This window comes from Aethalodelphis obliquidens, unplaced genomic scaffold (genome assembly GCF_003676395.1).
Source record: "Aethalodelphis obliquidens isolate GAN/ISIS:26980383/991018 unplaced genomic scaffold, ASM367639v1 scaffold30, whole genome shotgun sequence".
Classification (NCBI taxonomy): Eukaryota; Metazoa; Chordata; class Mammalia; order Artiodactyla; family Delphinidae; genus Aethalodelphis; species Aethalodelphis obliquidens.
Window position 1 is genome coordinate 1,029,233 of NW_020837974.1, and position 13,335 is coordinate 1,042,567.

The window sequence follows — 13,335 nt, forward strand, 5'->3', positions numbered from 1 at the left end:
GGGCTTTGCTCCTATTCGTCCCCAACTTTCCAGAAAGGGGGTTGAGATCGCCTTTAATTACAGAGCGGAGGGTGCGGGGAGGATGCACCGAGGAGCACCCTGCCCAGGGAGGCAGGGGGCCCAGGGGTGGGAGGACAGCGGCGCCCGGAGGGACCCTGGGAGGGCAGGGGTCCTGGGAGGTGGAGTCTGGGGAGGGGTCCTGGCGTCTCTGCCTCTGGCTCTCTCCTTGCTTCTCCGGGCCCAGCCTCCACCTTCCCGTCTTCCTGTCTCTCCCCACCTGCCGTGCAGGGGTCTCAGGTGTGCCGCTGAGCCGGGTGGCCCAGGGTGGGGCTGGCTGGACCGCCCCCGTCGCCTGCCCGTCCTGGTGCTGGCTGACCAGCTGCCCCTGCAGCCCCTGGCAGGGAGGGAGGTGATGTTCCGACTGCTTCCCGTCTCCCAAGGCCCAGAGGGGTTCAATAGGCCCGGACGCCCCCGAGCCCGGGCCACGTCGCTCCTTCCTGCCACCCTGCCACCTTAGCCAGAGCTTGCAAGTCGATTTTTTCTGATTCCACGCAAAGACAGGGTAGATGGCCACCGACCTGAGAGATTCTGGGTTCTCTTTTTTTTGTCTTTAGACACGTCAGGGGTTAGCATCCTCTGCTTCACAGGAGGGAACCCCAGGTAGAGCCCCCTGAGTGACATGGCACCAGAAGCTCCAGGGCCAGCCGTGGATGTAGAGGGGACCCTTGCCCTGTGCCCGGCACTGCGCGCCGGCCACCTTCCACATCCTGACGGGACTTGTGCGCCGGGGGACTTTCCTGGGGGGAGTGGCTGACTCGGGATTCACACCCAGACTGGATCCCCAGCCCGTACCCCCGTGGGGATGGGGGGCTGCTGCGGCCGCCGGCTTGGCAGGAGCTGGTAGGAGGTAGCGAGGTCTCCCGACTCCTCCCTGAGGGAGGCTTGGATCTGGGGGTCCAGCTGCTGCTCCGTCCCCACCTCCCCTGTCCCCAGGGAGGCCCATGTTCCTGCCTCTCCCTGACCCTGGATTGCTGTGTGACTCTGGGCCCCGGCCTCCCCTCTCTGGGCCTGTTTCCCTTCTCTCATCCAGATTGGATTCCACGAGCCCCAGGCCCTTCGAGCCCAGACACCGTGTAACTTAGGCTGCCCAGGGCCACCAGAGGCTGTCCCCACTCTCCCGGGGACCTGGGCTCCTGCTGGGCCCGCGGCTGGCCTGGCCCCCTTGTCCGCAGCAGGAACATCCGTCATGCCTCCGTGATAGATTATCTGTCCCTCTTCCTCCCGCCCTTGTGCTGTTTCGGCTGCAGAATAATGTTTATCGCTTCACACTACATGACACCCTCCCTTCCTTCATCCTTCCGTCCTTCCCTCCCGCCACCGCCAGCAAATATCAGAAGATTTTCTTGGGCTATTTTCATGATTTTAATTTTCCATTCCCCATCTCCCCTCTTCCCCCTTATTATATTTTGGGCTCTTTTTGGGCTTCTGGAATAAGCCTACATTTTCCCGGTGATACTTTTTAATAAAAACCATCATTTATGATTATTTTAGTCCCCCACAAACTGTCAGCCTCCTCACTTGATTTCCTATCAACATGGTGTCCTGCCTGCTTTGTCACCATGCAGATGGACGTGTGTGCTCACCCTTCCAGCCTCGGGATTTGCTCCAGAGACTCAGGCCTCCCTTGGCCTTGGGACCCTCCTATCCACCTGCCCTGTCCTGTCTCAGCCCAGCCCTGCCGCCCTCCGCTCTCAACGGCCCTTGTTCTCCTGAGTCTTCTGTTTTCCTCCAGGTGAGTATGACCTGCACACCTTTCTCAGCTCCGTGTATTAGAAGGGATTGAGGTCACAGAGAGACGGGGCTGCTAGCGGAGTCTTCCCCGCTCCTAAAGGCTCAGGATCGCCAAAGATGGTGGTTTTCCACAAAGATCTGTGTCTAACCTGCAGGCATAACCCAGTGAGACAGGGGCTGACCCATCGTGCCCTCCAGCATGACCTGGGACGGGGCCCTTCCTCTGAGACTCGGTTCTCCCTTTAAAATACAGACGCACGTGGAGCTGTGGATCAGTCATTCATTGGATATATACAAATTGAGGGCCTACTAAGTGCGGGAAGAATCACACACCTGTCCTGGGGTAGGAACCAGCTCAGGTGTCACCCTCCTGCATACCAGAGCCCCCACCCACACTTGTACACTCACAGAATGGAGCCCTGGACTGCCTCATGGTTTTGCTGTGTGACCTCGGGCGAGTTACTGACCCTCTCTGAGCCGTCCTCGCTTTCCTTCTCTGGGCTCCCTCCACCCCTGACATTAGTCTTGTCCTCATCAGCCCCCAGGCGATCCTGTTTCCAGCAGCTGCAGCCTCTTCCCAGCTCCTTCTGGCTGCTTGCCAATTACCCGGAGGAGCCAGACCCATCTTGAGGCACCCAGCTCCCGGCCCCCCCCCCCCCCCCCCCCCCCCCCCCCACCCCCGTCCCCGCCTGCCACGCCCAGGTGTCCGTGACTAGCTGCTGGGCCCGGGAGCCCACACCCATGGCAGGGAGAGGCCATGTGGCCCTCTCACCCTGGCCAGGCCCTCGCTGGCCCCTGCTCCTTGTCAACCTTTGGAGAGGGGTCCCTGTTGGGCCTGCTGGTGGATGGGCCGCAAGGCCCAGGGCCACTGCCCAGGTTCTGGCCCCAGGTTGGCCAGACAAGTGAGTAATGGATTCTCCCTCCCAGCCCAGCTTCTCCCTTATCAGTGGTAGGAGTTGCTATGAATATTCATGGGACTCATGAATACTCACGCGGGTAATGACGCGCTCCTCTCCACCCCCTTGCCCTTGAGCACCTCCATAGCTCTCCAGGCTCCCTGCACCCTCTTCTCTCCTTGACCCCTGCCTGAGGGGGCTGTACCTGCATTGCAGTGAGGCTGGCAGGAGACCCCGGGTGGGAAAGACCCCTGGCCTGGTGCCCAGGGGGTCTGGGTTCCTGTCTCCACTCTGACCCCATTCTGCATGGGAGGGCTGGCTTCCCCTGGGCCTCAGTTTCCCTTCTGACCTCCATGGGCACCGAGGGTCCGGCCAGGCTGACTGCCCCTGGAACAAACACATCCTCTGATTCCACTTTCTGGGCGGGTGCTCCATTGTGTGGGGACAAAGCTGGGGGCTTGGGTTCTCTGGGGGTGAGCCAGGCAGACTTTGGGTTACCCAGGTGGGTAACCAGAGACGCCTGGGGTCCGATGTCACGGGCCTGCGGCCAGGGCCTGCTCAGCTAACTGTCCCTTGGGACTGGGGAGACACAGGTGGGTGGGTGCACTCACCAGGAGGGGTGGGGTCAGCTGACAGGACAGCAAACGCGAAGAGCTGCTGAGCAGGCAGAGATCCTCTGCTGTGGTCCGTGTTCAATACCCGTGTCCGCAGGGGAGACCGGAGTGTTTACCTCTAAGATGAGGTCCATCTTGAGAGAGTCACCCTCACAATGCAGTAGAGACACTGGAGGGAAATAGGGGACGAGGGGCAGAGATACGGCAGGAGAGTTCAGATCTGGAGGCTGCGGAGGGGGTGGGGAAAGGGGCGGGAAGACCTTCGAGGTCAGGGTCAGGGTGAGCTGGGGCTTCCCTCTGCCTGGAGGGAGTCAGGCTCCACTGCTCTCGCTGCGTGGCCTTGGGCAGGCCGCCTGGCTCTGCATCTCAGTGTCCCTCTCTGTGCATGCCTCTTCCCGGTGTTTTCAAGGCCAGCTACCCTTCCCTGCCCCACCCTGGGGCATTTGGCCACTTGTCCGGAGAGGAGCCAGCCTGGGGAGCCGTGACACACCGCAGAGCCCAAAGCTTTGGGATTCCAAGAGGGCAAACCCTGCCTCTGCGTCTGCCCAGGCTCCCTGCCACCCCAGACCTCTGGGGGTGCTTCCTCTCCCGGCACCTCCGCCCATGCTGAACCCCGGTTTCCCTGCAGCTCCCTCTTTGCTTGTCTGACTCTCCCTGGGCTGCAAGCCGTGGGCATCCAGGGCGCCCAGCCCCGTCTCCTGCTGATGGACTCCCCCAGGGCAAGGAGCAGCTCCTGGCCCGCAGGCCTTTTCCAGGGCTGAGGGTCTCTGGCAGGAGCACAGCGGTGGCCAGCTTGTCGAGGAGAGTAAGCCCTGACCAGCACCTTCCAAGAGTTCTAAGACACGAGGCCCCTTCTGTCCACTGGTCACCAACTAGACTCCACGGACAGCGGCCTCCTTTGCACGTGAGCAAACTAAAGGCTCTGGGGGTCCTGATCCCTGATCCCCGTGCTTCCAACACACACTCTGACCCCCGTCCTGGGGCCCTGCCCTGCTCCCCGCAGCCTGGAGTGGAGGCTCGGAGTGGTCCGGCGCTCGCCCAAGGTCGTGCAGGGAGCAGGTGAGGCCAGGCCCCCACCCACGTGCAGTCTGCACCCCGTCCCACCTTCCCGGGTGGAGGACAGACGGCGGGCCCCTGCCCATGGGTCTCACTCAGGCTGACCCCGCATGAGTTCCTTCACCGAGACCCAGCCTTCTCCGTGCTGTTTGCCTAAATTTATTCAACTCAGTCTTCCCACAGGAGCCCCACGGCCACTGTCAACATCTGTGGGGACACAGCCGAGGAATGCCTAATGAAGGCTCGGCGTGGCCCCGCCATGGAGCACAGGCTGGGACAGATGGTCCATCATTACTCATTTTTATTAATTACTAGCTCCGCATGCCGCGACTGGCCAGCCAGCTCCAGGCTCCTCGGAGGTGCCACGGGCCCAGCTCTTCTGGAAGGAAGAGACGGCCCTTCATTTAGATCAGCGTGCCTCCCGGCCTCCTTTGAGCCACAGACATTTCTGGCTCGCGCGGTCCCTGGGGTGCTGGGCCGGGCGTGGAGCAGCGGGCTTGCAGCTGCCACCTGCCTGAGGGGACTGGGAGAGGGGCCTGCACAGGACAGGAACGGGGCTGCTGGGGACCCCGGCCCGGGGCTCGGGAGGGCACAGGACCCCCAGGAGCCAGCTCCAGGCTGCGGCCGCCTCCTGAGCCCTCTCCCTGCTGGCCTCTAGCCTGCGGGGCATAACCTGCCTCAGAAGGAGCCTGTCTTCCATCTCCGCCCTGCTGGCCTCGTGAGGGCCTTGGGGCCGGCAGACCCCTGGTGCCGGGGAAGCTTGTGCTCTGGGTGTTGGTCCGGTTGGAGCTCCACAGCCATCTGCAGATGCTCTAGACCCTGGCTTGATCCCCCCCGGGGGCTCCCTGGGCCTCTGGGGCCCCATAGCCTTGGGTCCCAGCCCAGCATTGCCTCTGACTTGCAGGGATGCAGGGTAAATCCCCCCATCCCGGGACTTAGCCCCAACTGCAAGATGGGCGCACGTCCTCCTTGCATGCCGAGTGGTGGGCGGCCCCAGAACCTGCGCTTCTACGATGCTGCAGAACTAGGACCAGGTCTGCTTTGGGCAAGTCCCTTGCCACCCGCAGCCTCCGCGAGGGGTGATTGTGTCCTGCCGGACCCCCGACGAGAAGGGGGAGAAAGTGCATGGGGGACGGTGACCCGCCACGTCAGACAGTCCTGGGAGGGGTTCACTGATGCTGGGGGACGACTGGGGGCCCCAGGCTGTGTCGGGCGCCCTGGGAGCCCGCGTCTCCCTGCGGCCAGGACACCGACTTCCCTCCAGCTTCAGTGTGGCCTGTTAGCCCGGGAGATGATGGGACATGAAGGACAAGATTTCTAGTCAATAAAAAGGCGCCGTGGAGGCTTTTTATATCTTGCTTCTGTCGCACTGGGTAGGCATTTTACCTGCTGCCCACTTGACAGTACATCACACAGCTGGGTCCCTGCCCTGCTGGTGTCCATCACAGCCTGTCCCGGGCTGCTGCCCATTAGCCCGCGAAGCCCAGACTCCCGAGAGGTCAGCTCCAGGGGGCACTGGTGGCTGCACAGCCAGGAGAGCTGGGGACACCTTTGCAGAGATGCAGGGGAGGCGAGGAGGTGTGGGTGGAGGTCACGTGGGAGGGGGCAGGCAGGGCTGGGCCGAGGACCGAGCTGAGGCCAGGAGCCCTCAGAGGTGGGCCCACCACAGGCTGCCCTGAGATGGCCCGAGGAGCCGCCCTGTCTGGGGCAGGACGGGGTGCTCAGCTCTTCTCAAGACAGAGCCAGGTGGGACATGTAGGTGCATAAACCAGCAGCTACCAGGGCTGAGTAGTGAGCTCCCTGACACTGGAGGAAATCAAGCACATCCTGATGCCCCACTGGGCCAGGAGCCTTGAGTGGGAGAAGAAAGGACAGTAACACAAGGGCCGTGTGTATTTTTCTCAAAAGTAATTGAGCGGGGGGGCACGTTGTCCTGCAAGGAGGTGGTGGAGGGCCACCTCCCACACTAGTTGGTGCTTTAATGGAGGCCCAGGGGCTGGGCAGCCTGGAGGGATCTGAGGCCTGCAGCTGTAGATCCCAGGCTGCCCTGCAGAGGCGTCGACATGGACCCAGGAAGGGGTGGATCAGGGTGGCTGTGAGGAAGGCCACCCCCTGGACTCTCGTCCACATGCCTCTGACCCACGGATCAGGCCAGAGGGAGGGCGCTCGGCCAGGAAGGATGGAGGCGCTGGCCTCATTCCTGGAGGAGACTCAATCAATCGTCCCCTGCAGCAGGGCACCTCCTGGCCCAAATCTCCTACTTTGCCTGGTTTTCCATCCTGACGGGGGCTCAGGGTAAGTGGCCTGTCTGTGGGGGCAGAGGGCCCTCCGGGAAAGGAGAGCAGCTGACACCGAAGCAGGAGATGGGACGGTCGGTTGGCATGGAGACTGCCAGGGGGAGGGGCGGAGTTGGCCTCTGTTCCCTGGACCCACTTGCCTGTCCCTCCCCTGGGATGCCCCCCCCCCCCAGCCAGGTCAGTTCAAGTCCTGTGAGGGGCACTGGGGCTCGGGGGCACTGGCACAAGCCCTTTCCTGCAAGGTGATCCCCGACCAGGAACCACGACCCCAGCCCAGGTGATGGGCGTGCACGGGCACCTGAACCGGCCCAGGACACCCAAGCTGGGCCTGAAGGGCAGAGGCCTGGGGCAGGCTGACCAGCGTGCTGGACAGCATGCCACGCAGGGGCACAGGCGTAAGCACAGGCCTGGAGGTGAGGAGGCCACACCCTCAGAAGGGGACGAGCGCGCGCTAGGATGGTGCCCACTGAACCCAGACCCGCCCTCCTGCCCCCGGGCTCCTGCGCCCCGGGGCTGGGCTGCAGCGGGTCTCCCAGGGAGAAGGGTGGGCATTGGGGTCCCCACCGAGCAGGGCAGCAGGGCTACACGCTGACGGCCCACCTGTGAGGAAGGGCACACCTGTGGCTCGGTCCCGAAGCACCTACTGTGAGTACTTTGCCCAAAGGTGGCACTGCTCTGACTGGTCCTGACCCCAGGGGCTCACGTGAGAAGTGGGGGAAGGGCCGGTGCTGCTGCCGCTTTCACTGTCGGCCGGGGCCCACATGTGTTCAAGGCCACGCCCACCTGTGGCCTCCGACGGCCCCTCCATCTTGGAGTCCCTGGAGGGACCTGGCGGCCCCCCCGGGGAGCTGTGGTCCCCGGCCTCTCACGCTGTAGGAGACCAGCTCCAGCCCTCAAAGCACGAGGGGCTGCAAGCCCCTTTGGGACAGCTGTCCTAGCCCCACCTCTGCAGCCCCGGGAAAGGCGGCCCGCTAGTTCCCAGAACTTGGAGACGCAATGGACCCGACCCAGGTGTGAGGCCCCCTCTGTCTGTCCGTCCATCTGTCCTTCCGGCCCGCATCCGGTCTGCAAACATTGGCTGCTCCTTGATGGTGGCCCTGGGCCGCGCCTGTCAGGGACACAGACCTGACGTCTCAGGGTCCCTGAGGGCAGGGTGCCTCAGCGCGGCCCGAGCTCCGACAGCCCCGGCTGTCGTAATCCACATTCCTAATCGTCAAGAGGGACAATTCTGGAAAAAAAAAAAAAAAAAGAGAACGAAAAGCACCATCATTCGGCCAGGTCTTACTTCTACGCACACGTACATTTGTTCTTTGCAAAATTGGAATTGAATTTTCTATGCAGTTCATACTCTGTTGATTTCTCCACCCAACAGCCCATCGTGTGGTTTATCCCAGACGCGCGATGCCCACAAAGACGTGCATTTCTGCAGCCTCTGGCTTCCAAGGAGGAGACATGGCCCCCATTTCCTCCGGTCGGTGTGCAGCTGGCCCCGAGGAGCAGGTGGGGACACAGGTGTGAACAGAGGTCACGCAGGTGAGCAGGAGAGAGGCCAGAGCTGAGGCCACGGGGGAGCAGCGTGGCGTCTGAAGGCTGGGCAGATGTCTCTGCCTCCCTCAGACCAAGACACGCCATGGGAGTGGCGCTGCGAGGCCTCCAGGCGCCCAGCCCCACGATGGGGAAGAGCGGCCGTGATGTGCGAACGACTCAGAGCCGCTCAGCGAAACGGCAGCCAACGGACACACACCTTTGGACGGGGTGGAAGGAGCCAGACCCAGGGAGGGCATATACTCTATGACCCCAAGTTTATGAAATTCCGGAAGAGAGTAAGCCAACGTACGGTGGAAAAAGTCAGAGCCAGGGTGGCGCGGGGGGCTGGGGCACGTGGGCATTTTTGGAGCGAATGTTCTGTCTGTCAATGGGGGTTTGGGCTGCAGAGCACACATTAGAGCATTCGATGGTCCCCCTGATGTTTCTACATTTCCTTATCAGTTTTACTGCAAAGAATGAAAAACTCCATAACGAACATTGACGTCTAGTTTGTGCTGTGCGCGCTGCCTGTTTAGGGGTGTCGTGTATGGACATCTGCAGCCAGCTGGGAAAGTGGTTGATTCCTGGGGGCTGGAGAGAAGGGTGATAAAGCAGGTGGAGCCAGACGTCTGCTGTGGGCGTTTGGGTGTCACTATAAAATTATATCAACTCTTCTGTGTGTTTGAAAATTTGCAAGATTACATGTGAAAGCCAATGAAAGAGCCCAGGTGCTGTAGCCAGGCGGCTGGACCGTGGTAGCTGTCCACTGACCGTGTGTGTGAGACCTTGGACTAGTTTCTTGGACTCCTGGTGCCTCAGTGTCGCCACGGCATGAAAGAATTAACGAGCATCAAGTGCTTACACACAGTAAGTACTGGCGTACAGCAGGTGCTTGAAAAGTGCGCCCTTTGTTGGTAGCAATTCCATTGTTGGTAATCTTGAGTTATCAGGGCTCCTACATGTGCTGGAGGCAGCCCGGGAGGCTGACGGATAAGCCAAGGGCTTGCACTGAGTTCAAGAGTAAAGGGCCCCAAAGAGTCAAAACGATCTTGCAGATGAAGAACGAAGCAGAGGGTTCCCACGTCCCACGGTCAGGTTCTACAGGGAACGGGACAGAGGGGTCTGGCAGAAGGATAGAGACATATACACCTATGGGGTGGAGCTGAGGGTGCAGAAATAAACCCTCGTATTTACGGTCACTTTATTTTTGACAAGGGGGCCAAGATGATTCAACGGAGAAGGAACAGTCTTTTCAGCCAATGGTGCTGGGACCAACAACACGTGCAAAGAATGGAACTGGACCCCCTTTGCACAGCATCTGAAAAATAACTTAATGGATCAAAGACCTAAATATAAGGGCTGAAACTATAAAACTCGTAGAAGAAAACATAGGAGTAAATCTTCACCTTAGGCAGGGGCTTCTTAGATACGACATCAAAAGCACAAGCAACGAAAAGAAAAAAAAAAATTGGACCTCATCAAAATTAAAAACAAGAAAGTGAAAAAACAACCTATAGGAAGGGAGAAAATATTCGCAGATTATAGATCTAATTAGGAGCTCGTGTCTAGAACATATAAAGAACTCTTCCAACTCAATAATAAAAAGATAGATAGCTTGGTGGCTGTGGACAAGGCCCCTAATAGACATTTCTCCAAAGAAGATTTACAAAGGCCGAGAAGCTCATGAAAAGATGCTCAGCATTATTAGCCGTCGGGAAATGCAAATCAAAACCACAGTGAGATACCCTTTCGCACCCACTGGGATGGCCAGAATCAAATAGACATAAAAACAAGTGGTGGTGAGGGTGTGGAGAAGCCGAAACACACACACTGCTGGTGGAAATATGAAATGTTGCATCCGCTTTGGAAACAGTTTGGGAATTCTTCAAAATGTTAAACACAGAGTTACCGTATGACCAGCAATTCCACTCCTTGGTATATACCCAAGAGAAATGAAAACACATGTTAATGTAAAAACTACGTAAACGTTCATGGCAGCATATTCGTTAATATCCCCAAAGCGGAAACAACCCAAATGTCCGTCAGCTAATGAATGGATAATAAAATGTGGTCCATCCATACAATGGAATATTATTAGCCAATCAAAAGGAATGAAATTGTGACATATGCTACAACATATATGAGTCTCAGCTTTGAAGTTCCTGCAGAAGTCTTCTGGGCAGGCGTTGGGCCAGCCCTATGGCATGGCAGTGGAAATGGGAAGAGAATGATCAATTCAACATGCTACAGAGGCACGTGTCAAAGGGTGCAGGCATGGTCCTCCCTTTCCCTTCCTCTCCACATCTTGCCATCTCTGTAGAAGTTGGAGAAGAGGGATCTAGGATTCTAAACCGTGTAGGCCAAGTATTTGTCAGAAGGAGAAGCAGTGGAGTAGGAAGAAGGGAATCTAAATTTTCATCGTAGACTTGCTGCCAGCTAACAGTTGACTTGGGCAAGAAACCTCACTTCGTGGGCCTCGTCTTCCTCGCGTGTAAAATGCTGCTGCTTCAGATGCTCTCTCAGACTCATTCAGCTCGTCTTCCACTCTTTTATTCCGAATGCCTACATCACAGGTTAACATGATTTGAGATAAACTCCATACCTGAAAAAACCGAAAAACCGAAAACAAAACCCCCTGCATTTTACCACTAAGACAACACCACTAAGTGAACTTAGCCGGTCACAAAAGACCACAGAGCATACGATTCCATTGATCTGAAGTGTCCAGAAAACTCAAATCTACAGACACAGAAAGTAGGTCGGTGGCTGCCTAGGGCTGGAGGTGGTGGTGGAGAATGCGGGTGACTGCTACCGGCTACTGGGGTTTCCTTCTGGGGTGAAAAATGCTCTCAAATTAGGTGGTCACACAACTCTGTGAATACACTAACATCCATTGACTAGCACGCTTGAAAGGGGTGAAGTGTATGGCATGTAAATTATCCCTCAATAAATCTGTTGAAACAAGAGAGCCTTGGGTTCAGGTTCGGACTCGGCTCTCTGGGGCAAGTCTGTCATTCCAGGAACGAAGTTCAGTCTGATACGTAAAATGGGGCTGGAATGATTTGCCTTCCTGGGTTATTGCGGGGACCAGATGAGATGACAGATATGAAACAATTTTTCATTTTAACTTCTGTGTTTAACTGTATTACAAAAGGAAATGTATGCACATTGTACAAAATTCAAATGGCAGACGTGGGTACTCAGTGAGAAGTCTCATTTTCTGGGGCGATGGAAGTTTCAATATCTTGATTGGGGTGGTGATGACACAGATGTATACGTTTGTCAAAACTCGTGGAACTGTACTCTTAAGGAGGTTGAATTTCATTGTCAGTAAATAATACACACAAGCAAGTAAAATGTTATTTTGTTACACCCTTTTTGTACTCGTAAAAAAAAAAAAAAAAGTACTACATACACTGTTCCTCTCCTTGTTTGTTCCCCTGAAGACCGTTCTGGGAGATGGACTCAAATCAGTCTGTGCTTACCCAGCTGCACGCGCCTCCGTGTGGATGTGTCCCAGCGCTCCACCGCCAGCCGATATTTAGGATGTTTCCAATCTGCTGCTATTACAAAGAGTGCTTCAGTGAATAACCTTGAATGCAGTAATATATCATTCTTCACATTTGTGAGCAGTCTCTGGAGGACAGATTCCTAGAAGTACATGCTGCGCCAAAGGATATATGTATTTGTAATTTGGACATTGTTTCAGATGTTCCAAGAGTGCCTGCTTCCCTATACCATTGCAACATGGTGTCATTAAACTTTACTCTTTGCCCATTGGATCAATGAAAAATCATCTTTGAGAGTAATTTTAATTTGCATTTCTGTTGTTAAGTGTGAGACTGGGCACTTTTTGTATATATAAGTGTTATTTCTATTTCCTTTTCTGTTCATAATCTCTGCTCACTTTTTTCCCTCTTGGGTATATTTTTTTAATTGATTTGTAAGAGCTCTTTACATATGAGGATAAAGGATCTTTGCTTGGATATAAGTTGGACATATCGCTTCTTTTATGGCTTTTGGGTTTTATGTTGTTTGTTGTTGTTACTGTGAAGTTCTGGGCACAGGAAGAGACAGTCTCCATTTTTCTCTGGGTACCATCTCCCAGGATGGGGGTGGGGAGGGCTCTTCTCCACATTAAGCCCGGCCACTTGTGTCCCTCTGCTCTTTCCCTGCGTTCTCTCAGGTGACTGACTGACCTGCCTGGGTCAGCTCCTCCCAGCCAGGCCATCGTTAGAGGAGAGAGGAGCCATGACGGGGGTGTGGAGAAATGTGAGACCCTCATCTATTCTGAAACTCGCTCAGTCACCCCTCCTGTGCTGCTCGGGTGTATGGCACCTGGATTCAGAGGTGGGTCAGACTGTCCTGCTCTGCTGAGTTCACAGTCTGGTGGAAAATCCAATGTGGTGAGTACTTGGCCGGGGGAATCTCAGAGTGTCCGGAGGAAAGAGGCGGGGGGACACAGGCACGGGGGGGGCCCTAGCAGCTCGGGAAGGTGGTGGCCCCACAGCCCCAGGCCCGAGGGCCCTCACTTCCTAGCTTGCCTCTCCCCAGAGAGCACTGGGGTGCATCCAGGTACGGCAGTGGGTTTGTTACAATAAAAAGAATCTTGCTGACCCAGTTCCTGTAGCGTTCAATCCTGGCCTCCCTGTGAAGCGGGAGGTGTTAATAGTACTCATTTCTAGGGTGGCCGCGAGGATGAACTGAACTGATGCACGCAGCAAGCACACGCTTGACACGTGGAAGTGAAGTTTATAATTCCACGTGGGCGCGCGTGAGTGCACGTGTGTTAGGTGTGGACTCGGGATTCCACGTGGGCGCGCGCGAGTGCACGTGTGTTAGGTGTGGACTCGGGATTCCACGTGGGCGCGCGCGAGTGCACGTGTGTTAGGTGTGGACTTGGGGTGTATTTGACTTGGGGGTGCTTGGAGCAGGCTGCCAGGCTATACCAGCTACAACTTAAGCTGGGCTTCTGTGAGGGTGGAGCAGTATCCCGCGTTCCCGACCAGATAATGCCTCGTGGTGGAGTGGGCTGGTGGGTGAGGTTGCGGCTGCCTATAGACATGAGGTGTGTGGGTGCAGTGTGTCTACAACAGAGGCTGGGCGGGGGGGGGGGGGTTCTCAGGAGGAGAGGAGTGTCTGAGAGATGAAAGA

The 13,335-nt window shown here is 57.0% G+C and overlaps 1 protein-coding gene across 18 annotated transcripts in view; it reads left to right on the plus strand.

Moving 5' to 3' along the window:
* The window catches only part of LOC113630354 (uncharacterized), a 59,614-nt gene extending 47,445 nt beyond the window's left edge, over nucleotides 1-12,169 (plus strand). For 4 of the 18 annotated variants that reach the window (XM_027125582.1, XM_027125583.1, XM_027125584.1 and 1 more), the window contains 3 exons: nucleotides 1,652-1,792; nucleotides 3,930-4,360; nucleotides 4,673-5,316. In XM_027125582.1, coding sequence (XP_026981383.1) covers nucleotides 1,652-1,792; nucleotides 3,930-4,360; nucleotides 4,673-5,015 — 915 coding nt within the window. In that variant the 3' untranslated portion in view covers nucleotides 5,016-5,316. Of the gene's footprint in view, nucleotides 1-1,625; nucleotides 1,793-2,329; nucleotides 5,317-7,214; nucleotides 7,666-8,026; nucleotides 8,188-8,252; nucleotides 9,622-11,627 lie in introns of those variants that run through there. The other 14 variants (XR_003436916.1, XR_003436912.1, XR_003436913.1 and 11 more) reach the window with 14 other exon arrangements.
* Nucleotides 12,170-13,335: the final 1,166 nt, after the last annotated feature.